This window comes from Radiomyces spectabilis (assembly GCF_025331425.1).
Source record: "Radiomyces spectabilis strain NRRL 2753 chromosome Unknown BYT42scaffold_11, whole genome shotgun sequence".
NCBI lineage: Eukaryota > Fungi > Mucoromycota > Mucoromycetes > Mucorales > Radiomycetaceae > Radiomyces > Radiomyces spectabilis.
In genome coordinates this window covers 151503-174728 of record NW_026251936.1, presented here as the reverse complement: position 1 = coordinate 174728, position 23226 = coordinate 151503, and the positions used below count along the sequence as shown (strand labels likewise).

General features: G+C 43.5%; 10 protein-coding genes across 10 annotated transcripts; 5 read left to right on the top strand and 5 right to left on the bottom strand.

The window, feature by feature from the left end:
* The first annotated feature begins 1203 nt into the window (after nt 1–1203).
* Nucleotides 1204–2357, top strand: BYT42DRAFT_580006 (uncharacterized protein). The gene is made up of 2 exons (XM_051569451.1): nt 1204–1580; nt 1662–2357. The coding sequence occupies exons 1-2, from the start codon at nt 1328–1330 to the stop codon at nt 2120–2122; spliced, it is 714 nt and encodes a 237-aa protein (XP_051420373.1). The 5' UTR covers nt 1204–1327; the 3' UTR covers nt 2123–2357.
* Nucleotides 2358–2744: 387 nt separating this feature from the next.
* Nucleotides 2745–4375, bottom strand: BYT42DRAFT_580002 (uncharacterized protein). The gene is made up of 4 exons (XM_051569450.1): nt 4245–4375; nt 3698–4123; nt 3355–3582; nt 2745–3147 (listed from the first exon to the last, which is right to left on the bottom strand). The coding sequence occupies exons 1-4, from the start codon at nt 4246–4248 to the stop codon at nt 2840–2842; spliced, it is 966 nt and encodes a 321-aa protein (XP_051420372.1). The 5' UTR covers nt 4249–4375; the 3' UTR covers nt 2745–2839.
* A 33-nt stretch (nt 4376–4408) lies between these two features.
* BYT42DRAFT_580000 (galactokinase) lies at nt 4409–6514 on the bottom strand. Its single transcript, XM_051569449.1, has 4 exons — nt 6362–6514; nt 5938–6253; nt 4908–5824; nt 4409–4832 (listed from the first exon to the last, which is right to left on the bottom strand). The coding sequence occupies exons 1-4, from the start codon at nt 6427–6429 to the stop codon at nt 4661–4663; spliced, it is 1473 nt and encodes a 490-aa protein (XP_051420371.1). The 5' UTR covers nt 6430–6514; the 3' UTR covers nt 4409–4660.
* Nucleotides 6515–6696: 182 nt separating this feature from the next.
* On the top strand, nt 6697–8890 carry BYT42DRAFT_65495 (uncharacterized protein). The gene is made up of 3 exons (XM_051572774.1): nt 6697–7111; nt 7228–7293; nt 7386–8890. Exons 1-3 carry the CDS (start codon nt 7033–7035, stop codon nt 8789–8791), a joined length of 1551 nt encoding a protein of 516 aa, XP_051420370.1. The 5' UTR covers nt 6697–7032; the 3' UTR covers nt 8792–8890.
* A 550-nt stretch (nt 8891–9440) lies between these two features.
* On the bottom strand, nt 9441–11604 carry BYT42DRAFT_501802 (pyridine nucleotide-disulfide oxidoreductase-domain-containing protein; the record flags this gene model as incomplete). Its single annotated transcript, XM_051564785.1, has 5 exons — nt 9441–9752; nt 9825–10222; nt 10306–10561; nt 10635–11037; nt 11138–11604. 5 exons carry the CDS (start codon nt 11602–11604, stop codon nt 9441–9443), a joined length of 1836 nt encoding a protein of 611 aa, XP_051420369.1.
* Nucleotides 11605–12155: 551 nt separating this feature from the next.
* BYT42DRAFT_579994 (translation protein) lies at nt 12156–13795 on the bottom strand. Its single transcript, XM_051569448.1, has 5 exons — nt 13430–13795; nt 13089–13342; nt 12909–13020; nt 12743–12820; nt 12156–12665 (listed from the first exon to the last, which is right to left on the bottom strand). Exons 1-5 carry the CDS (start codon nt 13658–13660, stop codon nt 12504–12506), a joined length of 837 nt encoding a protein of 278 aa, XP_051420368.1. The 5' UTR covers nt 13661–13795; the 3' UTR covers nt 12156–12503.
* Nucleotides 13796–15417: 1622 nt separating this feature from the next.
* Nucleotides 15418–16812, top strand: BYT42DRAFT_501295 (WD40-repeat-containing domain protein; the record flags this gene model as incomplete). The annotated part of the gene is made up of 5 exons (XM_051564757.1): nt 15418–15582; nt 15649–15938; nt 16017–16144; nt 16213–16298; nt 16360–16812. 5 exons carry the CDS (start codon nt 15418–15420, stop codon nt 16810–16812), a joined length of 1122 nt encoding a protein of 373 aa, XP_051420367.1.
* Nucleotides 16813–18309: 1497 nt separating this feature from the next.
* On the top strand, nt 18310–20704 carry BYT42DRAFT_616463 (fungal-specific transcription factor domain-containing protein; the record flags this gene model as incomplete). Its single annotated transcript, XM_051572069.1, has 2 exons — nt 18310–19025; nt 19165–20704. 2 exons carry the CDS (start codon nt 18310–18312, stop codon nt 20702–20704), a joined length of 2256 nt encoding a protein of 751 aa, XP_051420366.1.
* Nucleotides 20705–21146: 442 nt separating this feature from the next.
* Nucleotides 21147–22142, bottom strand: BYT42DRAFT_548245 (uncharacterized protein; the record flags this gene model as incomplete). The annotated part of the gene is made up of 5 exons (XM_051566002.1): nt 21147–21242; nt 21337–21425; nt 21480–21672; nt 21831–21956; nt 22026–22142. 5 exons carry the CDS (start codon nt 22140–22142, stop codon nt 21147–21149), a joined length of 621 nt encoding a protein of 206 aa, XP_051420365.1.
* BYT42DRAFT_65377 (uncharacterized protein) lies at nt 21964–23128 on the top strand. Its single transcript, XM_051572773.1, has 4 exons — nt 21964–22277; nt 22378–22479; nt 22553–23010; nt 23102–23128. The coding sequence occupies exons 2-3, from the start codon at nt 22405–22407 to the stop codon at nt 22943–22945; spliced, it is 468 nt and encodes a 155-aa protein (XP_051420364.1). The 5' UTR covers nt 21964–22277; nt 22378–22404; the 3' UTR covers nt 22946–23010; nt 23102–23128.
* The last annotated feature ends 98 nt before the right edge of the window (nt 23129–23226 follow it).

The following is a 23226-nucleotide window of genomic DNA, read 5'->3' as shown; positions in this document are numbered from 1 at the left end:
ACAAATCAGACTATAAAATAATGATTTATCTGTAGAGGCACTATTCGTTTTGGCGGCGATGATTGGTCTGGGCAGCCTAGTGAACCATCAGACTCATAGATCGTATTCCTAGCGATGAGCCAGTTCAAGGGATGATGAAGAATTTGATGGGCTCTATTTTTAAACTGCAAGGATGAATCGGCGTTCTTGATGCACCTCAAAACAGACAGAGGGAACTCAGTAAAGGAAAAATGCGGCATTTTTTTTTCGCATGGTTTTTATCTTATCAAAACCAAAAGATTGGTTCCCAAGCAACGATTTGATACGTTTAAATGATAGCGGTCCGTTGTATTTCAATACGGATCGACGTAAAAAATAATGAATACAGGAAAGTTGATGAGTTAGAATTTCTTTTTTCTTTGCACTGTGGGCCGGTCGGTGGCGGGGTTCTTATCTATGCAAAAATAGACAAACCTCCCCAGAAAATGCCCCACGACCGCGAAAAGCTGCATGTCTTTTTGGAAGTTATCACAGATGGGGGCACTGGATGAACTCGAATAGGATTTGCCACGATGGTGAGCAGGACATTAGGCTTTCTCATGAATGGTCTGTCCGGTGATAGTACGTGTTGATATCTATTCCTTTTTTTTTTGTTTTTGGCTTCCCTGCAAGGTCATATGGAACGGATAGATTCTGCAAGTATAACATCACCTAGACAACTTTGGCTTTGCTTTGAGAGGTTCCTTGGAAACAGTAAAGATAAAGAAAGTTTGAAAATGCTGTGCCATGAACTTGGTGATGGTGCGATGGAAAGCGATGAAGGAGGCACAACAGGTTTAGAAACGGTGAAAGGATGATGTTACATGTTCAAACTGCGTGATATTTGCAGAATGACACAAGGACTCCCGTATAAGGGCTTATGTTTCAACTGTCAGCTGCCAAAACATGCTACGTAGTGCAAAATGTCATGACCTGAATATTAAATGACATTCGTTCATTCTATGCACCAGATCAACAAGAGAAAAAAAAATATTATATGTCACGTTATGTCCGGCAGGGTGTCTTTTTGGCTTGGCGGCAGTGTTACGACAACGACGATGTGCACTAACGTCCTTAATATTTTTATTTTTTATTTTTTTGGCACCGGCAGCTGACAGCTGACTTGTCTTTGTATTATATTTTACGGTGACACTGCAGACAGAATAAAAGAAGACAAAAAAGACAGCCTTCTTATAAAGATCTTCTTTTGTTTCTTTTCTTTTCCTTTTTTCTCTTTCTCACAGTTTTTTGGGGGGTTGCCTTGCTTTTTTTTTGCCTTATAAAATCATTACCGGTTTTAGCGAACAAGATGCTACGAGTGTATTCCGTGCTTTACCTTGAACACGTATGGTCCAGCCTTCGTGATTCACCCAGTGCCGCAACCCTTTCAACTACCACTTTTCCTTCCGGCAACACTGAACAACCACAGGAAATCGTTCCTTCGCCTACTCACTCTTCAGAGTCATCCGTATCCGTGCAGAATGCGTTATCGCATGCTCACCAACAATGTGAAGTACAGGAACCCGCCTCTGTTACGGACAAAACATCCCATGTAGTACCACGTAAGTACTTTGGGTCTTGGTCGATGCACCTTGCTGTAATATATGCCGTGTATTGAGATTTGTTTTGGTGTGGATGTATAGGAATCCAAGAGGGCGACAAAAACGAACTATCACCGTTGAAGATCTTGCATCATGCAGATCATAAGCATGCAACAGAAGCGGAGCAACAATCAATACCCGATTCACAAGATGCAGTAAACGACCACCACTCACCTTGGAATGAAACAACAACCGATGAAAATAAAGTCATCATTGTGGATGAAAGTCTGACAGAAAGTCCGGTAGAAACGAGCAGATTAGAGGAAGAAACGGCTTCATCTTCTGCGGTTGTAAATACGTACAGCCGAATCGATTCACAAAGAGTGTCATCGAGTGCCTCGTCCTCCGTCAACAGCATGCCTCCGACTCCGACCTCCGTTCAATCGCCGCTTAGCAAAGGCAAAAATCGACTCCGAAAGGAAACCGGTAAACTCAACGTGAAGCGCAAGACATTTACAAAGAAAATCAAACGTGCCTTCTCCGTCAAGCGCGATTCCATGTAGTATCTAAGAAGAAGAAAGAGAAAACCCCCTTTCCATTGTTATGTTTAAACATCTATATATCATTATTTTTTATTCTATTTTTTTCGGTCCAAAACCCTACTACTGTATAAAAGAGCCTTTTTCCCATTTTTTTCTCCTTGGTTTTTAGTGAACCTACCTTATCGTTATGGCCTGTAACCTGCTTCAACAGGAAAAAAAAAAATCACACCCTAAACAGTTGGAAAATGACATTCTGAGTTGGAAAGCGGATATCCAAACCTACAAAAGTGCCACGGTGTTAGCACTTGAAGCACAAGCAATGTGCAACCATGGCAAAAAATTGTGGCCAGTCTACGACATCAGGTGCCAAACGTTGTTTTAAACATTTTCATAATCATTAATGTTCTGATGTTTATTTTTACAAGGAAACAATGAGTGAGAGAGCATGGGAAAAAAACAAGGACAAAGAGTATCGAAAACGAATGACAAGAAAGCATCAGATGCGGAAATAACAAGAGAAGAAAAACGAAAAAGAATGGTGTCAGGCATGGCTTCTTTTACAAATTCAAATCTTTGCTGCAACTTTTCCAAAGGGCGCGTTCAATTTTTCTTTTCTTCTTTTTAACGATGGTGATGCGTGTGGTTTTTTTTTTTTTTTTTTGCTAACATGTTATCGAAATGAAGGCAAAAGAGGGAAGATGGAAATAAAAGACAGTTGCAAAAAAGAAGGACGAATAATCATTCTGCTGGAACTCGATCCTTGGCGGATGCAGCGGGAAGTGGAGTGGGGGCAGAGTTGGGTATTGTATGCGGTCGGTGAAACATCATGCCTGGTGGTGCACGTAGACTTTCCAGACCAACCACGCCATTGGCTTGTGCAACTGGGCATTCTTTGTGGGCCAGCAAAAGTGTCTTCAAGTTCAATATTTCTTCACGTAACATCGTCGCTTGTCGTTGCAAGTTCTCGTTGTCCGTCGTTAAAAATTCCACTTTGACTTGCAGGTTGGCCAACCATTGCTTTTTGCGCTGTCGACATTTCAGTGCAGCTACAGAAAAACGAAATAAATATAAGCCTCTGTTCTTTGTCAATCATCTGCATCATTCATTCTCTGCATATGCCATGAAATAATAACAATAACAATAATAAAAAAGCCTCGGCCCCTGTGGCTCCATATACTTCAATTCCTCCCTCTCCTCACCTCCCTTTCTTTATTCCATGACTTTTTTTTTTTTTTGTTTCCCGTTGCCCGTACCTTGTCTATTTCTTTCCAGGAAGGTTTTGCGTTTTTCTTCTTCGTCTTCCGTTTCTCGACTTTGTCGTCGCCTTGATACATTGGGCATTTGTAAGGAGCTTTCGGTATGACGTCGATACCGTGGAGGTGGCATCGGATGTTGTGGAGGGGAATATCCTTGATGAATATCAGGTAGGCTGCCACGGTGATGAGGTACGAACTCCGAACCATTCTCGTAGTAAGACCCGTCTAGAGCGGTATTTAAACATGGATTTAGTTACGTCGTGTTTCTTTTTTCGGAAGACGATCATTTGCTATATGCGTCTATCTTTTTTTATTTTTTTGGGTCTTGGGAAATATTTACCGGTGGCGGAGTTGTTCATTGACATGAACCGATAAGAATCATTTGCTGCGACAGGGTCAGATGGACGATGATACATCAAAGGAACTTGTCCTGGAGGAGGATAAGGTGATGCATACGAGTGCTTGGACATAGCAAACGCTCGATTGTCCGGGGCAACGTGATCCCCGTGTCGCATTTCCCACATTTCAGGTAACGTTGACGCTGAACTTGTCGAAGACGACGGTGTTACAAACATGCCTACCGACGAGTCATGACGTTGACGGAGCTGATCTTCGGTATTGGCAGAGGCGTCCATGATAGAAAAAGCCGAAGGGTCAAAAGGGTTATTGTTATCGAGATTCAGCTCGGTACATTGTTCAAGAAACTGTGATGGGGTCATGTCATCACCGTCTCGTGAACGATCGCCACTGGTTTCGTGTTGAGCAACTGTAATCCGAGAAGAGACCGAGAAAAAAATACGCAAATACACACAAAATAGAACAATGAATATCCCGTTGTATTGATATTTTTTTTCTCTTTTCGTTATGCAAAAAAAAAGACCACTTACTCATTGGTATATATGTATCAAAGCAGAAAAGTAATACCAGTATCCAATGCACAGATAGCTCAAAGAAAAAAGAAAATAGAAGGAAAAAAGAATGTTTGCCTGTTTCTTTAACGGAGGATCTTTTTTTTTTTTTTTTTGTGTGGCTCCTGTACGGATATTTATTGTTGTAGCCTAAATTTCAACCGACGCCTGTTTTTTTATTTCGACTTCCGGCACTCATGAGAAAACGCATGACACCATCCAATGAGGGACAATCTGACATCATCCTGATACATTTTGCAAAAAGCTTTGGCATATGGTTTAATGTAAAAATGGGTCTAACCATATTTTACGCTATGATGGTTCCTAATGGGCTCGAGCGCTCCTTTTACAAAAAAGAAAACCCCTTCTCAACATTAGGTCATGTTTCGATACTTCTAGAAGCCAACAAATATGGAAGAACCGCTGCATGGTTGCGACGCCAGAATAGCGTCGTCCAATTCCTCCTCGGATAATTTAGGAAAATGTGACTTGTAGTATGTTTGCTTGATGGCGCTGATGAAGTTTTCCACCTTGTTGCTCGGTACAAGTGAAACGGTGGCCCCTCCCCTACACGTTCTCGACCCGCATTAGCTATTGTTCTTTTACTGATACAAAAAAAAAAGAAAAAACGATTGCCCTTACCATCCAGCTCCGGATAATCGTGATCCAAGCGCACCGTGACTGAGAGCCAACTGCACCATTTCATCGATTTCAGGACAAGAACAATTGAATAGATCTCGGCACGATTTCTGGGATGCATTCATGAGGTCGGCTAGTTCGCGCATGACTTGTTCCGAGTCGGAAGGAGGACTGTTGCAAACAGCGTCAAATTCGACCACACGCAACGCTTCACCAAACACGTGCGTGGCTCGTTGATGCAGACGATAAATGTCGGTCTCAATAGGGAATCGCGTCATGTATCGCTTCACCAAATCGTCTTGGGTTGTGCCACTCAGAACGGCCAGTTCTTCCAACTCGTAACCTTTTCTATTCGAAAAAATCTCGTCCACCAACTTCAACATAGCCCTCAGTTGCGATCTTTCGTCCACGTTTTGACCTTTAAAATGTTTGTCCATGACTTCTTTGTAGTTTGCCACGTTGTCTTGGATACCGAGCTTTTTAGCCATGATCAGTGCGCCGATCGCCGTTTCCACAACACGGAGATTATAGTTTCTTGAGGCGGTGGTGAATTTATCTGCTGTGACCAACGTGTTTGCAATGACAAACACCATTTCAGGTTTTGTTTTTGGCAAAGGCACGGGCGTGCAATTCAACTTTGGGACGAACTCGACGTGAAGCGCGAAACCTTTTTGAGCAAACACTGAAGCGCTCTGATCCATGCCTCCGGAATTCACACCGACATTGCGTTCGGCGACAATGGCGACTTCGGTTAATTCCTGTTTCGACATTGGCAACTTGTTGGCCGTGATGACCGCCAAGGCCGATGCGCATACAAAAGCCGCGGAAGATGAAAGACCGGATCCCGGAGGTACGGTGCCGTCCACTAACAGAAACAGACCCTTGGGACGATCGATGTTTTCCGCACGTTCAAGCATACCCTAAATTTTTTTTTTACATCCGCAGAAAAAAAATAGACATGAAACACATGGTCTTTCAGTCTTATTGCCACGGTACGGAAAAGGGTTGAGGAGTCATGAAACAATCACGCTACCTTGTAACCGCATTTGAAATAATTGGACCATTCCAAGACGGTGGAATCAATTGTTACAATCCCGTCCTTGCCTTCGTAATTGAATTTACGTGCATGATATTTCGGATTCATATTGGCGATTTGGACTTCGGTCGTTTCGTCCGTGCAAGCAACAGCAATCGCGACGTCTCGTTCAATCGCCATGGGTAGCACACCAAAACCACAGTAATCGATGTGTTCGCCGATTAAATTCACACGACCAGGTGAGCGAGCAATAAATTCAGGCTGACGACCGTACAGTTCAGTAAACTTTTCGATAAGTTGGTTGTAACGAACCCTGAACAAAGTGTTAATGAAATGAACAAAGTTTTTAGTGCCATGGCGGGATTCTGGAAAAAAAAAAATAGCAGAGGGAAAAAGGGAAGAAAAAAATTGAGTAACTCACCCTTGTTTCCCAAGGGTCGTTTTGTCGTAAATCTCGTCCAACGATCCAAAAGTGGGAACATGCGACATGTTAGGATAAGAATGGAAGTACCAATAGAGTACAAACGAAAAAGAAAAAAGAGATAAAAAAAGGAAGGAAAAGGTTAATGAAAAGCCTCATATAGTGCGAAACCAAAAAAATGAATGCGTTGCATTGAAGTTCAGATCCAATCAGTGTTTGCCCGTTTCGATCACATAAGCAATTTTTCCTGTGTTACGGGGGGACATCGTCACGAGCCTTCTTCCGAGGAAGAGGTCAATCCTTGGAGCAGTGGACCCTTTTTTTTTTGGTTCGCTTACACTGCATGCTGCCTCTTTACTGCGTGGCCTTGACAGTAGTAGTTGCTCGTCCCATTTATTATGCCAGATTATAGACTTTTTTGTAGGGGTTTCGGCTCCCCAGTAATAGCGTTTCTCACTGATCCGAAAAAAAAATAAGGCCAATAATCATTGGAGATGGGATGACCGAGGCAAACCCTTTATTTTTTTCCACCTATTTTTGTTTTCTTTTTTTTTGGGGGGGTTATTTCTTATAGCCTTTTTTTTCTACTTTTTGTATACAACGAACCCTATTATAAAAAAAAAAAACTATTAGCAAAAGCAGAGTTCAGTACCTAGTTTGTCCATTCTTGCATGTATACATCTCCCTCCTTGTCTGCACCCATAAAACAAGAAATGGCCGTACCACGACATCAAGGAGGCATCACATCCGGTAAGTTCAATTCGGACTCTTTTTTCTTTTTATCAGGTCACCTCATGTTGACCAACCTTGATTCACTTATTTTCCCTTCCTGTGTAATATCGTTTCTTTTTTCTTTTTTGGCACAGACCATCGACACTCTCCCCCGAGACCATTAGATAATCCGCCGCCATGGAATCAAGGCGTGATATTAGGTAAGCTTTCACCCTGGAACACAAGGTTTTCGAATGGGGTATAGCAGCACGCAACTTTAGAAAACGTAACCTTGGTATTTACCCATTGTTAGGCAACCATTCCCCATCCCAGTTACCGCCCTCCCATTATATAATCACACGATCCGACTCTGACAATACAGGATCAAGGGAACAACTCATGCCGTCTTCTTCTTCGTCTTCATCCTTAGCCAACAAATCAGCGTATCCGTACCCGACTATTAGCCAACAGGAGGCAGCAAAAGCGGCACGAAACTCCAATCGAGCCGTTATTCCTTCCAAACGAGCGGCTCAAAATCGGGCTGCTCAAAAAGCATTTCGTCAGAGGCGAGAGCAATATGTACGGGACCTGGAACAGAAAGCGAAAGAAATGGATGAATGGAAAGATGAAATGGATCATTTGCGTATGGAGAACCAGGAGCTCCGAGATATCATTCGTTCGCTCGAGAAAAGGATTTCGAATCTCACGGGCGAACCGATCCCAACGTCTTCTTCGTCCTTTTCAGCCCAAGGAACGTATGCCTCCAGTGCAACCACGCATCATAATACATCACCATCTACGCGTGGCGCTTCTGCAAATGATGGGCTGAATCCTTCTACGCGTCGTCGAGCGATTTCCGTATCGGACACGAACACCACCAATGTGAAACAGTTACGGACAGACAATCGTGTACTAACGCCTATACCTCTGCACGCCCCAAAACGCTCGGCTACTCATCCTCAGTCTCACCCTGCTCCTTCGTCACAAGCTAATGGTGCAAGAAAACCCGATCATGCCTCCGGTTATGCGATACCTGTCGATGTCATGCGCACTTCTTCCACTTTATCCATTTCCTCTCCATCGGACCCTGCTCCATCTCTCCCTTCAGCCCCTAGAGATGATACGATTCTACCAAAGCACGCACCCGTTCTTTCCCCTTCCCCTTCCTCTTCCGGCCCCAGTGCACGGATGATGCCATCATTTGAACAACAACAACAACAGCAGCAGCAGGTCCACCATCCCCACCATCAGCAGCAGCAGCCGCCACAACAGGAACCGCCTTTATCGCCATCACGTGAAATCAAACAAATGATGGATCCGTCTCCGCGGAACGCATCCTTGACTCGATCTCTCTCCTTATCTGCCACACCGCACTATCTCCCATCATCTCGCCATACTCTTTTGCCGACGTCTCCCCCTTCGAGCGAACCCCCTTCTACTTCCGATTTGTTAGCTTTGCAACATCCTGGGCAGGAACTGGATATTGCATTTGAATTTGATCCTTTCTTTGACGATGAGTTTGGCCCTTCGCCAACTACCAATGACTTTGTGTCCAACGCTACCAGTGGTCAGGTGCTGGATGACTTGTTTGCTATGCTGCAGACACGTCAACGACCTCAGATACCCGTTCAGCCTACTACCACTATGCCCTCGGTCATTGATCACGGTAATCGTTCCGACAATAACTATATAAGCGGCAGAATGAGCAGCCCTCGCTGATCACATACTGTTGAAAACCTTTGGCGAATCGAAACATGACCGTATCTGTCTTTGTTGTATTGACTATCAGATGTACTTTTTTTTTCTTCTTTTCTATGCTTCCTGAATTTTTCTCCATAGTCTCTTTCTAGCGTCTGTGTGTGTATTATATTATCTTAGCTTCCATTTTTTTTTTGTTGTTTACAGACACGTTTATAGATGAACTACAAGAATAACATGCTGCATCTGCGTCTCTTACTGACTTCTAAATCTGTTACTTGGACTATGTTTTGCGAATCCATTGAGTATACCAAGGTAAAGAAGAAGATGACATTTGTTGTCAAAGGAGATCGACTTTATTCCGTCATTGGAAACAAAATCCAAAGCAGGAGCTGAACCTGTGATTGATAAAGTTGCCCTGTGTTGCAAAATTGACCTGCTATTAGCATTTGCTCACCGGTCTACTAATCCAATGATTATTGTCCTCAATCCTAGCCAGTAACATGAGTTCTTTTTCTTTTCCTGTTTCATGAGAATGCACTATATAGATTCCTAATATTGTAACTATTTTTTATTCGTCATCTATATAACACAATTCGTGGGTTATAAATGAAAATGTCAATTTTGAAAATATACAAGAAGTCAAGGGTTAAATGTGTGATTTTCTTTTTTAAACAGTGGAAATATCACGGCCCCACAAGGCACGTTTGGTCCAATCGAGACTCAAGTTCATACGCGTTCGTGTGCTGACTTGTTCACTCCAGTACACACTGCGCCAGAGATACATAGCCCAGAGACCGCCGATCATCTTGTATCCCCAATTAAACTCGCCGACCGCTGTATTACCGAGGTAGGCCAATGTACCCAAGTGGCGGTACTGGAATGGGCCGTACTGATGCTTCACTGTGTTTTCATCTTGACCCGCAATTTGGGACAGGTATTTGCCGAGGTAAGTACCTTGCTGATTGGCAACTTGGGCAGTCTACAAAGCATCATGATCATATATCAGCTGCTTCATTTCCCCCAAAAAAACATCGAATCAAGTCTTTCTCACCGCAGGCAGGTTTGTCATTTTACTGTCGATATCTTTCAACATCTTTCTCATTTCATCAATATCAAGAGTACCACTGTTATCCGCATCGTAAGTCTTAAACAGTTGCATCAACTTGCCAAGATGTTGTTGGGTCAAAGGGAATCGCGTACGCATATGATCGACCGCTTTGGCGAATTCTTCCAAACTCAATGTACCATCCTTGTTCTCGTCGGCGGCTTCAAAGATATCCATAATGTGGTCCAGCAATTTCGGATTTTCAATGGACGCACAGTCACCCAAAGCATAAATGGAACAATCTTCCACACCGCGTACATGGAGGAAAGCATCCGTCATTAACACACGCTTGTGAGCTTGTACAGGCAATTTCTCGGTAAGTCGACGAGTAAAATCAGTCATGGCTACTCGTTATCGTTAATAATCCATCATTCAACCATCCTTTTCTGTTTCTGATAGATTAAGATTCCATCAAATTTCTACGTACCGATACCAGTAGACCATAAGCAGAGACCGCAAGGAATCGAGTTATAAGTGGGGTTATCGGGATCGCTGTTCTTCAACTTGTACACGACCTTGTCCTCTTCGATTCTGGCAACACGTGCATTCGTGTATACATTGATACGTTCACGCTCAAAACGCTTCTCGGCATATTCACTGATCCTGCTGTCGAACGTGTTCAAAATATGGTCTCTTGACTGGATAATGGAGATGGCAACTTCCTCACGAATCAATTTGGGGAACTAATAATTTGCAACAGTCATCGGACCCATACCGTTAAATCATTTTTTCCCTAACCAAAATCCGTCGACTTACCCATTTCACCAAATCTTCATTGATCCAGTCAAACAATTCGGCGGCAAATTCAATACCAGTAGGACCGCCACCGCAAACAACGAAACTCAACAGACGTTTGCGTTCTTCGGGAGTGGTGGTGGGCAAGCATGCCTTTTCTACGTTACTGGTCACCTTGCGACGAATTTCCATGGCATCGTGAATGGTCTTTAGACGCATGGTGTGCTCGATGCCTTCGATACCGTGAGTGATGGAGGTAGCGCCCACAGCAATGACCAGTTTATCGTAGGGCACATAAAACTCTTCTCCATTGATGCCCGAAACTTGCACAAGTTTGTTGTTGATGTCAAGATCGACGGCGGTACCCTCCAAATAATGACCGCGAATTCGTCTCACAATCTTGCGAATAGGTTCAAGCAGGGATCTAAATGAAATACCCTATTGAATCAGCCCAACCGAAAAAAAACCCCCCCCACTAGAACATATGCATGACGCGAAGCAAAGTCATGACAATTTCATAATACCTCAATTCCAAGGTTCCGACGGTTGCACTGGGTAACAGCGGAGTGAAAAGGAAATAGTTATTCTCGCTAATAAGGGTAACGTCGTACTTATCGGTGTCCATACTCTTAACGACCGATACTGCTCCCCATCCGCTGCCAAGAATAACCAATCGAGGTTTCTGTTCCTTGTTGTCCTTGCATTGATCAAGGTGATCGGTGACGATAGGCAGGTTCTTTTCACCTCCGCGTGGTGGATGTAATGCCAACTCCGACACATGCTCGTGCGCACCTTGAGCGTCTTCGATGTATTCCTTATCCTGCAACAGGGTATAAACTAAAGCGCCCGTGGCGGCGGTGGCACCGGACCATACAAAGAATCGGCGAGCAAAGATTCTTTTTTTCGAAGCGGGCGCTTTGGTGGTGGCGGAGGCAAACTGACGAACAGAGGCACTGAGACGTGGTAAACGGGAAGAAAATCGTGTATACATATGAATAAATAGGGTCTAAGAAGAAAGGCTGACGCACCAAAAGAGGGGACGAAACTGTTTTTGTGCAGAGAAAAAAAGGCGAAAGGGTATCTTCCCCAAATGAACAGATAATATGAAATCTTCGGTGCTTAAATCTCATTGCATCACTGAAACCGCATTTCATAGATGGAAAACGTCATCCCTCTGGAACAGACTTTTTAGGTGAATTTTTCGGTGTAACTTTTACGCTACAACTGAAGCTTATAATTTGGTTTTGGATATGAATGGTACACTTTATCGCCTACGGTACACATCAAATGATAGCAGAATGAGGGAACAAAGAAATAAAAAAAAAAGTTCAAGGATGACTGTATGGGAAATCATTTCGCCCAACTATCAATTGTGGCGTGCAAACACTTGTGTTTATGTTTCAAATAATGTTTTGTATTTGACAGCCTTAAATTATTGTCCACATTCTTCTATCAAGATTAAATAATTGGAGACATTGTCGCACTCGCGAAAGACTTTTTTACCGGTTTCTGGGCCATAAAGTCAAAATGCCCCTGAGACCTAAATTATCCGGAAAAACTTGAAGACCCTTTGGGAATTGGCTCAAGGAATAAGTGCGTCCAAGTATAATCTGGCCAAAACTGAATGATCATAATATCATGTCGAAGCGATCCGGGAGAAACTACGACCATGGTCTGGGGTATTCATGGGGGAGTCAAAATTCATAGACATAGAAATCATTTATAACCCTAAAATACCACATTGCTCGGCAGTGCATGCTTTCTATGCTTTTCCCAAAATTAATGTATGCGACAACAGTTGAAATGAACATTTTCTGATGATGTGTGCAAGTGAACAGCCAGTAAGAAAATGAATGTAAATGTATGAGTAGTATGGCTTTACAGTTTATTCTATTGCATTACAGTGGGAAATGGAGGAGGAATGGCTTCTTTAGGAAATAGTTTGTCGCCCTTGAGTTTCACTGCATCCTTGATTTTCACAAATTGATCATCGAAACCAGGAACAGAGCCTTTGACATATACAAGATTCAAGGAAGGATCAACCTTCACAACCTAGAATAATTTGTACCCCAAATAAGTAAAGCATTTTAACCCATTTGGTCCCCTTTTTTTTTCCAAGAAAACTATACCTTCAAGTTTTGTGTGGTCACACTTTCACCACCAAGACGACCAGCCATTTTTTTGCCCTTGAACACCTTACTGGGCCACTAATAACAATACGAGTTTAAAAAACCTATCCACTTTGTTCTTCCACTGTGTCCCATAAACGTCACTATAACCAGGGAGATTCGTTACCTTGCGTTGACCAGTTGAACCACCGGAACGATGTGTTAATGAAACACCATGGGATGCAGGTAAACCAGCAAAGTTCCATCGCTTCATCACACCAGCGAAACCTTTACCGATCCTATAATGCAACTTTACGTCAGATACTCACTGCTATCTAAACCAAAAATAAAGTATATATAAACATACGATGGTGCTGTCACGTCCACATATTGTCCAACGACGAAATGATTTGCATTTAATTCAGTACCGATGGGGAGAGTGGCGTCTTCGCTAACACGGAATTCGGCCAGTTTCTGACGAAGACCGACACCGAGCTTTTTGAAATGTTCCAATACAGGTTTTGATACGTTTTTCTCTTTCTTGACCGAACAACCGATCTGCAGTGCTGTATAACCATGCTTTTCTTTTGTGCGAACGTCGGTGACAATAACGTCTTCGAGCTAATGCCAGGGGGGGGTAATCCGATGTCAGTGGATCCACTTGTTGCTAAAGGTCAAAACGAAAATAAAAAAAACAACGGTCCTCACCTGAAGAACAGTGACAGGTAATCGCACACCGGTCTCGGACCACAGCGATGTCATGCCCTTTTTGCGAGCAATAACACCGGTGCGAACCGACTGGGGATTCCATTCAGAAGTTGCAGCTGCCTGGCGCTGAGCAGCGGTTGTAGAGAATGTTGCAGCAGCCACCCATCGAGTGGTTAAGGGGGTTGTGAACGATTTTCCCACGAGGGTCGAAGCAAATGATCGAAGCGCCATGGTCGGAAAAAGGAACAAGGAGACGGAAGGCCAAACAAAATATCAAAAACGACAACGGGATACGACAGGCTTTTGGTAAGGCAACATAGGATAACGTGACTGCTGTTTGAAGGCAAGTAATTTTTTTTAGTGACGTTGAAAAATTTAGAAATCATTCTACACATGATTCTCGAAACTCGTTGTCTTTGATCATTCAATACGATGGCGGTGGATATTATCCTTTGTCTGCGATACCCTTCAATTGCATTTTTTATTTGTTTATTTGCTTATTTTCAATCCATCAATACGTGATGGGAAATGAATTCGGGATAGTTAAAAAATTGGGAATAAGGGGGGATGACCGTTTATCCATGCTTGGACAAAGTTTAGGTAGGTAGGCTGGAGACTAGGATACACTATGTCCAGAAAATGGAGTTGGAGTAGAGAGTGGAGGGGGGGATGGTGGATGGTGGACGGCCGAAGAACAGGTCAATAACATGGACCGTTGTCATCCATGCGCACGTTGTACTGAAAATCGCTCTCTCTTGGAGGCCTGTAGAGGACAACCTGCAGGTTGCTTCCCAGCTCTGGTTCGTTATGCGCACTACTCTGGACAAAATCTCTTTGGAGATATCGGATGTGGAATAGCGCTTCGCCTATCGCCGGGATCATGGATGTCATTTTCCCTAGGAGACCTGCCACCCACAATAATCGATCAAGACTTGGATCGGAAAATGACCGTCGAAGCTGCATAAGCGCTGTGGATCGTGCGGTCCCTGATCACGACTTCTGAGTCGTAAAGTCGAAATATTCACCTTTCGTTTCGTTACTTGCGTACTATCATCCGGATGTAAACGCATGCTACCGAGTAAAATGCAACAGTTGATTCTAGGATAAGATGTCGCATCACAAAAGCTTTCGGTATGCTTTCAAGTATTTTTCCCGGAACATATTAAGGGCATCAAATATCGTGTCACTTGAGAGACCAGTGCCTGATACGATGACATGAGCAACCGAGGTTGGTAAGCTCCGGCGTTATGTAAAAGAATCGTTTAAGTACTGCTGTGATTGACCGTAATAGAGGGGAAAGGCGCGTAATTCCACATTACAGGTTATGAGGTTGCACATAATGGGACTGCCGCTTCCATTAACGGCAAGAAGGCACAGAAATAATAAAAGTTGCGCCAAGAGAGATAATCAACTGCCTCTTTTTATGTGAAAAACTTTATTGCCATTTAGTAAATCCGATACTACATGCAGTATCATGTTTAAATGAAAAATATCAAGTGTTCAAGACAAAATGGTGTTCTTCTGTCGCAGCAAGTCTCGGATCCAAGAATGGCAACGCCCGACGGTCGTCTAAGCCACTTCCAACGCGCTCTCCCTTTTTCATCCTCCGTCCTTTGCATTGCAACCGATCTGACCGAGCGATATGGGAGTTGTCCTTTATCCATCTTTGTTGGTCAAAATAACCGAATATCTACTTAAGAGCTCTACGTACATGTATAGTAGTCCTTACCACTATAAGTAAAAAGAGGGACTTAAGAAGAATACTTGGAAATCTATCGATAAATGCAAATTTAAGCTATTCATTTTGCAGTGCAGAGGCTTTTCATTGGCCGCTCAAAATTTTTATTCGGCGGTCTTTTTTGTTTCTTCTTTTTCCTTGGTTTTGAGGTCTCGACAGTTGGATTTTATTGTTGCATCCATTGATCATGGCAGCATCTACCGCCCCCGTAAAACGAGAACGTGACGAATCAGATAATGAAGAACCATCCATGAAGAAACAAGTTATTCAAGGCAAATCCGTTTTGGACACCCTGTTACCGATTACCGCCATCACCAAGACATTGAGCGAAGAAGATTTTCGTATTATCGTCGGTACCTACGAGCGCATTCTTTACGGCATCAACGCTTATTGGGAAATGGAAGATTCGGTAAATGTCTGATAGGTCGGATCGGATTAGGGAATCGCTTGATTAACGTTGTGTATGATTTCTTTGATCTAGAAACGATGTCTGCGATTGGAACCTATTTTCATCGTGCCTGCACATACCGGGTTGATCCGTACGGTGGCTGTGGGTGGACACTTTTTGGCTTCCGGTAGCACGGACGAAATCATCCGTCTTTATGATGTGAAGAAGAGAAAAGAGTATGGCTCCCTGGGTGGTCATCATCAAGGCGATATTACCGATCTTCAATTTCATGGCAAATACATGTTTTCAGCCAGCGACGACAAGACTATTTGCTTGTGGCGTACCAAAGATTGGGAGTATCTCAAGACATTGAAAGGACACAAGTAAGTTTTTTTTTTCTCGGCACGGCATCACGCATTGCATCTGTTTGTACTAAGCCAAGATTTTCTGATACTTTACAGAGGACGAATCAACTCATTAGCCATTCATCCTTCGGGCAAAATCGCACTCTCTGTATCGAGCGATAAAACGGTCGTGTTATGGAATTTAATGACAGCTCACAAGGCCAGCACAACGAAACTTGGTCGAGGTATGTCGTGATCCAGATTTTTTTAATGCGCGGCAGTGAACAGGAGATTGACGCATATTCTTTTGTAGACGAAGGCCAGATCGTCCTATGGAATTCGGCGGGAAATCAGTATGCTATTATGTTTGATCGCAAGGTGTGCGTTTACAATGTTTCGGTAAGTTGATCGTATAAAGGAAGAGCTAAGCACAGCAATGAAATTCATGTTGTGTCATTAGGATGCTCAAGTGGCAACGACGATTGAACAACGATCGAGACTGTTATGTATGCGCTATTATCATTCTGCAACCAACGACAAGGATTATATAATCACAGGTAGCGAAGACAAGAAAATCCGCATTTGGGATGCTTCGTCGGGTACCTGCGTTGCTGAATTGAGCGGACATCAATGGCGGATCAAGACCATCGATGTTATTGTATCCAAGCCCGATGCGCAAGAAGATCAGGAAATTGGTGTCTTGATCTCCGTTTCATCTGATGGTGTGATTAAGACATGGGATATCGAAGGTGCAATCCAGGCAGAGGATAAAGACACCATTGAACCATTGGGAGAATACAATATCAAAGCTCGTGCAACATGCTCCACTGTTCACACAGGATTTGCAAAGAAAGTAGCCGAGAAATCAGCAAAACAGGAAAAGAAGAACAAGGAGAAGACTACAGAAGATTAGACAGCACAAAAAATAACATGCATGTATTAGAAAAAAAAAAAAGCAAAAAAGATAAAGAAAAACAAAGATAAAGCAAATCTGTAAATAAAATCGTTCATTCCCCCTCCCGCTTTTTATGCTTACCATCCACACTGTTGGTTGTCTGGCACACGTGATGATGTGTAGCTATCAAGAGACCTTATCCAAGTCAAAATGGCATGATCCTACAAAAAACAGCTCTTTACGGCTCGCTCGCAAAAGATGTCCTTATCGAAACTGGCCCAATACCAGGACCGCAGTTAGCATGACAAGAGGCATTCCATGACCTTTGCAGCAACAAAAAACAAGTTGCACTACGGATAAGAAAATCGGTCTATTGGCGGTGACTCATGTATCTTATCAGAAAAAGCATGAAAAAAAAGGAACACGGGACAGACGAATGAACTATAGAAGATGTGTAAAGTCATTGAGCGACGTGCGTCTGCTGAATCGTAAAACGATCAACATGTTTGACGATTAAAGCCGCTTCAAAGGAAGGCTTGAGTGGGCAACGTTAAATCTTTGCAAGTTGCGCGGCCCGAAATCGTTTTTGTTTTTTCTCTCATTTGCTTGAAATTTTTCGTCGCCATTTTAAGGTTGGGGCTGTAACGAAAGGGTTTAGTGGCTATTCAGTTTTCTTCTATTTCCTTTTTTTTTTCTTTCGCTTTTGTGCAGTATGCTAAAATGGAGTCATCTCAAACAACACCATTGAAGAAGGCGACATCCAGAGCTGCCTCCACACAAAAGAAAAGACGTTCCAGTACAAGTGACGCGCCCAAAAATAAGAAAACAAGTCTTGCCTGTGTAGCATGCCGAAGGAGAAAGGTAATGACACTTTTTTTTTTGAATGACTGAGTTTGGGAGCATGCAGGAAAGCGTCAGAAAAAGGAACGACAGTGCACGGTCAGAGTCCAGTAGAGCAGAAGGCGCACAGGACACTGTGTCCCTGGTCCCCGCATGATGGATAATTTTGCTTCAACTTACTATGACTCGTTAAGTTTCACTGGGTTTGACTTGTTGACAAGTGGAGTTTGGACATTGGGCTAAATTTGGGAGTGGCAAAAAAAAAGTGTATCCATGGCACACGAGAAAAAAAAAAAGAGCAGAAACCATATTTGAATTCTGTTTATTTGTTCTGATAAAAAAAAATCATGTCAATCTAGGTTAAATGTGATGGCACGCTTCCTTGTTTACGTTGTCGAAAGTCTACGCTTGAATGTGTTTTTGCCAAAGCGGCACCCAAACGCGATCCACCGAAACCGTATGTAGAGAACCATGAACCGAGGTTACGGGTACTCGAGGAAGTACTATCGGCGATAGAACTAAAAGAAGCACCTCTATCATCTATTTTATCGGGCAGTCAAACAAATGAAAGTACAGACAAAGATGCTTCAGTGGGATGGCGAACTCTGTCAACGCGTAAGTCGATCATCATAGTTTGTTATCCGATGACACGAGCATATTTTCCAAGCTACTGAAATGAGTTTCTTTTTCGGTCGTGCCGCCTTTTTCTTTTCGCTAGAGGAAAATATCGATCCTATCCCAACGCTTGCAGGGATGAATCATCTTGTTGACACGATTTCCGTGAATTCAATTGGACAGGGTTTGTATATCCAGGACTGGATGGCGAGAACCGATCGGATTCCTTCCATTTATGAAGAAGGTGCCCCGCCCATGACGGATCTTGACCGGGAAGTGCAAGAACCTGATCTGCATATGAATAATACCCCTTTGGATATGGATTTGATCCATCTTTATTTTGAGCATGTACATCCCTATTTTCCCATCGTTCATCGCACCACTTTTCAACAACAACTCCAGCGGCCAAAACCATGCATTCTTCTGTTGAACGCCATGTATGCTGTAGCATCCCGGTGGAAGTCAACACCACCCTCCTCAACCGATACTCCCGGTTGGCGTTATTACCAAACAGCGTTAGGCCTGATCGATATTTATACGGATGCACCCCGCTTAACCACCGTACAAGCGCTCCTGCTGCTCGTCAAGTACCATGAACACGTACGACGCCCAGGTTTTTTCTGGCGCACCCATTTTTATTTTCAAATCATAGTACGCATGTGCAAAGATCTTGGATTGCCGCGTGAAGTGCCTCGCACCGTACAAGCCAGCGCCGTTGAACTCGAACTACGAAAACGAACCTTTTGGGCAGTATATATTTATGATAACATGATGAGGTAATGTCATGATCTACTTTATTCTCTTTGCCCCCAACCCCGGGCCTTCCCCCGAGATTTTCCTCTTCAGATACCCATCGTACCACCATGAAAAAACAAGGTTCAAATTCTTATGAAACTGACAATATCGCGTATTTAGCACAGAGCAAGGATCTCAAGCAAGTTTTGATGTTGATACATGTACTGTTGACTATCCCAATCGATTGCCTGACGAGGAGCAAGATCTGATGATCCACTTTCACTGGCTGAGTAAAGTTACCCGTCTCCATGGAGCCGTGTTGCAATTTATGCGAGAAAAGTACGGCGGACAAGAGGAAGAAAGAATGGATCAAGCCATGAATGAAGAAAAGGAATTCTCATCACTCCAAACACATCTTGAAAGCCTGACAAACCACCTCACAAGAACCATTTCGGTCCCAGAAGCAACAGAGACTGGCCCACCTGCATCGCGATTTCTTTACCTCGCGTTTCATTTTGTCACCATCCTTTTGCATAGACCGTACGCTTTCAATGATGCACAGGACAAATACGATCCGACCACTCATCGGAATCACTGCGTGGAATCCGCGACAGTTATCACGGATATCGTACAGACATTGATCAGCGATGGCGTGGCATGTCTGTACTACGCTTTTCGAGGGATCCAGCAGATAATTCATTATTTGACAGCGGCGTTGACGATTCATCGTCTTTGCAACCACAGTAAATATGAGCAGACGGTCCGATTACTGAAACAGTTGTTAGATAAAACCCCGGCGACTGAGCTGGATGCTGACTATCGTCATGAGGATCAGTCGTTTACCGCCTCGTGGACTGGTTCTCGCAACATATCGAATTCGCCCTCGGCCAAATCCTCTCCCGTACTCGAAGGTAGAGAGGCATCGCCTACGCCAAGCGCAGTCAATAAACTACGAAGAACCCAGCCAAATGTGATGGCCAATGCGAACCGAAATTTTCACCCAAATTTACCTGGGTCAGGAACACCCGATATGTCCGTATGGATGCAATCGAGTGCGACCATCACGGATCCAGAAGCAATGCAGCGATTAGGATACATGATGAAGCCCTACGCACACCATCGGCTTTCTGCGCCTTTACAAAACCCATCCATGATGCCACCGCCTCAGACAATGCAACTATCATTGCAACAAATGGGCAGTTACTCACAGCCCGTATCACCCACCGTGGGCTATTTTCCTACATCGTCCTTTGAAACTGAAGAACTGCTCGGTCGGCCCCATCCTCTGCAACAACAGCAGTACTCTCGACTTCGGAGTACGCCGTCCTACGAAGCGTTGGCACAACAAGCATCGCCGCGTGATACGTACATGACGACTACACCAGCCCACCATCGACGACATACGGTATCCACCCCTTTTCATCAACAACAACAACACCACCTAGTCACGTCTCAACAAATTACCGCTACTTCTCCTTCACAAGATATGAACTCGATTCATCAACTGCATACCATGGACCTTTCCGGCCCTCAACCAACAAACTTTCACATGAGCAGTGCATATCCTTATATGATACCACCCAACGAAAATCCCATCATGTTGGATCCATCAGCCATGATGCTTACCGAACCATCATCGAATGCTCCTGGTCAATCAATGATGGGATTATTGATGGAACAAGACACACCATGGGATTTCGCACCCTCATCCACAGGATAAACTCTTTCAGTATACCAGCCATCATTTTGCTTCGTTTCCTTTTTTTTTGACATGCTGCTTTTTTGTCTTTTTTTTTCTGCCCCTCCTTATTTTACGATGCTCTAGAAAAGCTACTGTTTATCATTTGTGTTTGGATGTTTATACCTTGAACCACTTATATGTCTATTTTTCCGTTCTTCTTGTATCTTATATCAATTGTATACACTACCCATCATTACATGCGAGATACATAGTCAGGGGAAATCCCAAAAGATAAACAGCGACTGCAGATGCACATCAATGCCAGTCCAATTGATTAGCAAATTGATGCCGTTTGCAATGGTAATAAGCCGCTGGGTTGAGAGGAAATGATATGTTTCCATGTTATTGTCGGCACGGAGATGGTTCTAGATTTACGTTTTCGAAAGAGTCCTTGCAATCCAATGCTCGCATACGTTGGACTTTATCTTTGCAAAGATGAGGACGCTTGTTGATATGTGATATAATCTTGCCACAACTTGAAATCTTCCATATACGCTTGCACCAGTTGACGTTGCATCTAATGACAAATCCCTTGCTTAGTTTTGAAGATACTCATTTTCACGAATACGAGATCATATAAAACCCACATCGATGGCGCTGCGGTGCTTTACTTTTGCGCGATATTGCTTCCTCCGCCGCCGATAATCTCGTTCTTCCGCTTTCTGCTGATTTCCAAAGGACGAGGGACCGGGCGAGCCGTCTGATAGAATAATTAGTTTTTATGAACAATGGTTGAATGTTAATCTCGCCGTACCTTTTCGCATGTTCTTTGCTTTTTCCACAATTTCCGAGAACTGATTGTCAGTAACCGCGGGGACAGCCATATTTTTCTGGGCGCGCACTTGCTGGCTTGAACGTACAATAGCTTGGTATAGTTGTACCCGCTGATGTCGGTTATTGGGTGAATTATCATCATCGGAAGGTACGGTGCCAGTTGCCGGTAACGGCTGTATGATATTGTCATGCGCTTCCGGAATAGGCGAACCCTCAATAAAAGAAACAACAGAAGGAGCACGTTGATAATAAAAGAGAGAACTCGAAAGGGTCTATTGACACACACCATGAGAGGCAACGTTTTCTGATTGATCCCTTTTACAGCGCTTACTTTATCTTGACTCCGGTCGTAAAACCCACGCTGTTTGCTTAAACATGAGCGGCAATGGGATTCGAAACTGGGAGCAGGGACGCGATGACGAGGATTGATAGGACACACGCGTTTGGATGCTCGTTCCTATACATGCACGAGACTTAGTGCCTGCGCCGGATCAACAATGACAATGAGCTCGAACACCTCATATACCTGGTGCCACGCCTTGAGCGCTTTGCGATCAAGGTGTAATGAATTCAGAATGGCGTCTAAACGTTCATTGGCCGCTTTGAACCGACTATTGGCTTCTCGGAATGTTAACGTCTCCATGACATGCTGATACTTTATTGGTTTGAAAAGGCGAAAAAATCAACGGATATTTGCAGTGTTGCTAATTTTTCATGCCAGAACTGGCAGACTGCCGTCTGAGTTTACTTCGCCAACAATCAATAAGCTTTACAACAGGTAAACAAGCTTCGTTTGCCTATTTCCTTTGTCCAGCTTTTTATCATCATCCTGTTCTAGTTTTTGCCTAATATCACTCCTCTTGTTTCCCGCTCCCCAGTCTTTACATACTTTTCTTCTTCTTTTTATGTCGTCAGTGCAAAACCCACCCAGATTTTACGACACCAGTTCTAGCCGTGCAAACGCTGAATTGGAATCATTGGTGGGTCTGAAGCAACAGCATTCCATGTTACAACTGTTATTTACAAAGAACTGATAAATAGATGTCAGTATAGATGGATACTTCTGCGACTAGCCAACGTCGGGTTGATACTACAATCCAGGAGTTATCTCTTATGCCGGAGATCCAACGTAAAGATTTATTACTTTACGTAAAGCGGTTTTGGGAAACATGGCGAACAGTGACCAATGATCCGTCCAAATCGTTTGGAACCGAAGCCAAGCGTAAGCAATTCTACAAGATAGTCATACAGACACCTTATTCCTTACCTGAAATGACAGGTAATGCTTCCCCACACCCACTTTTCTGGGAACTCTCGAAAACCACACATCGAAAGAACCGTACATCGTTACTGTACATGAATGACGATCAATCTAAAAAAGGAAAAAAAACAGGTCAAAGATTTCGCGTAGGGGAGAGCTGTGTACAAATCTACAGCGGTCATTAGCAGCATCGCTTCACGTAATTGAATACTCACGGCGGGTATCGATATCTTAGAAGAATACGTTAATGGTAATATTAAGATTAGTGGCATTCCTTATCTGATAATAACGCGAAAATGTTTGTGAAATACTCACCATTATACCCATCTGTCATGATGAAGATATTGCATCGGAAGAAGCAAGTCGCAAATTCGTGATCCGCACCCTTCATTTAGATGGAAGATGCGCTCAACGACACCCACGCCGCCACCGCGATAGCAACGATCGGACAATTCATGTATGAATT